The 2331-nt window shown below is 45.2% G+C and overlaps 1 protein-coding gene across 1 annotated transcript in view; it reads left to right on the top strand.

The window, feature by feature from the left end:
- fras1 (Fraser extracellular matrix complex subunit 1) overlaps positions 1 to 2331 on the top strand; it is a gene marked incomplete in the record, with an annotated part of 260581 nt that overhangs the window by 215838 nt on the left and 42412 nt on the right. Inside the window, 2 exon segments of the mRNA XM_014014601.1 lie at positions 1710 to 1897; positions 1997 to 2153. Of these exon segments, the coding sequence (XP_013870055.1) occupies positions 1710 to 1897; positions 1997 to 2153 (345 nt within the window).

Below are 2331 nucleotides of genomic sequence, written 5' to 3'. Positions count from 1 at the left end.
ATATTATAACATGATATAAAACTCAAAAAAGTTGATTTTACATGATATTGCCCCTTGAAGCTCGACGTGAACAAATTCTCTTTTATTTTGAAACTCAGTCAAATCTTTCACCACAAAAGGAGCAAAATATCAAATGAAAAACTGATTAATAGCTCAATAAATAATATTTCATTACAGATTATTTGCAAACGTTATAAAATTAGACTTTTGGAATGTTTCCAGTGGCGTTCATAAAGAATAAAACTGTTTAAACGAAACAATTTTCTTCTCTTAACAAATGACTTATCTTATCGTTTTGCAATTTTTATTTTTTTGTTTGTATTTTACAGAAAAAGCTAAATATGTTTTATTAGTTAAACTTTTGACCCGATTTATAAAGAATTTGAGATTTGATAATAATCCTTTGAAATTTTCCTTCAATTTAAAATAATTTATTTGTTTATTTCTTAGAGAATTTGTGCAACAAACAGATAAATTTGATAAAGTTGGTGGGAAAATGGGCCTTAAAGTCCGTCCGTTCATTTTCTTCCTCTTATCTGGGGTCGGGTCTCGAAGGCAGCAGCCTAAGCAGAGAGACCCAGACTTCCCTCTCTCCAGCCACTTGGACCAGCTCGTCCAGGGGAACCCTAAAGTGTTCCCAGTCCAGCTGAGAGACATAGTCCCTCCAGCGTGTCCTGGGTCTTCCTCTGGGCCTCCTCCCGGTGGGACGTGTCCAGAACACCTCACCAGGGAGGCGTCCAGGAGGCATCCTAACCAGATGAACCACCTCAACTGGCTCCTCTCGATGTGGAGGAGCAGCGGCTCTACTCTGAGTCCCTCCTGGATGACTGAGCTTCTCGAGCCCAGACACCCTGCAGAGGAAACTCATTTCAGACGCTTGTACCTGTGATCTCGTTCTTTCAGTCATGACCCAAAGCTCGTGACCATAGATGAGGGTAGGAACGTAGACCGACCGGTAAATCGAGAGCTTCGCCTTCTGGCTCAGCTCTCTCTTCACCACGACAGACCGGTACAACGCCCACATCACTGCAGACGCAGCACCAATCCACCTGTCGATCTGCCGCTCCATTCTTCCCTCATTTGTGAACCAGACCCCGAGATACTTAAACTCCTCCACTTGGGGCAGGACCTCCTCTCCGACCCGGAAAGGCACCCTACCAGTTTCCAGTTCAAGATCATGGTCTCAGATTTGGAGGCACTGATCCTCATCCCGGCCGCTTCACACTCGGCTGTGAACCGCTCCAGTGAGAGCTGGAGATCAGGATCTGATGAAGCCAACAGGACCACATCCTCCGCAAAAAACAAGGTCACCAAAAAGGATCCCTTCAGCACCTCGGCTGCTCCTAGAAGTTCTGTCCATAAAAGTTATGAACAGAATCGGTGACAAAGGACAGCCTTGGTGGAGTCCAACTCTCACCGGAAACAAGTCTGACTTACTAAAATTCTAACACAGTAAATGTTATTAAAAGTCAGAGACAGCTTGTTGGTAAAATATTTTCTTGAAAGCAGGAAGTCTCCAAACTTTCATCTGGGAAGCTCTGAAAGAACTCCATGTTTGTTCTGGTACCAGAACGTCTGGGATGAACGTTCTGGTACCAGAACAAACATGGAGTTCTTTCAGTTTTTCATGTGTTTATTTGTAAAATACATTTAGTTTTGGATGAAATCATAAAAACGTTGGTTTGAGCTCTGATCTGTTGGTTCTGCAGGCGGCTCGGCCGGCGGCTCCCGGATCACTCCAGGTGTTCCGTTTTCTGTCCACGACCTGACGTCCCACCACATCTTCTACGTCCAGGACATCCAGAACCAGCCCCGGTCCGGTCAGGACGGTTTCAGCTTCTACATCAGTGACGGACACGTCCAGACCGAAACCTTCCTGCTGGAAATCAACATCCAGGTAAAAACCATGGATTGACTCAAAACTTCTGTTACTCAGAATTATTAGTTCTGGTTCTGGTTCTGGTTTGGACTGAACCGGACCACCTGTGCTTCACAGCGGAGTCAAGAAGCCAAAGAGCCGGCGGTGTCGGTCAGCAGGATCCAGGTGGAGGAGAACTCCGGCGTCGTCATCACCAACTCGTCCCTCAGCGTCCGTGACGAGGACACGCCGGAGAACGAGCTCGTCTTCACCATCGTCAGGACCCCGGCGTACGGTGAGCCCGGACGGCCGGCGCCGTCAGAATTAGGGCCCTGTGATTGGTTAGATTAGTGAAAGTGAAATAACAGCCATTCGTTTTTTAAATTCTGTGACTGTTTATTTGTTAAATTATTTTTCAGTCACTTTATAAAAACACTTTTTAGGTTAATAAATAGGATTAGAATGAAAATGTG

Source organism: Austrofundulus limnaeus, unplaced genomic scaffold (genome assembly GCF_001266775.1).
Source record: "Austrofundulus limnaeus strain Quisiro unplaced genomic scaffold, Austrofundulus_limnaeus-1.0 Scaffold117, whole genome shotgun sequence".
Taxonomy (NCBI): Eukaryota; Metazoa; Chordata; class Actinopteri; order Cyprinodontiformes; family Rivulidae; genus Austrofundulus; species Austrofundulus limnaeus.
This window is presented reverse-complemented; position numbering and strand designations above follow the sequence as displayed.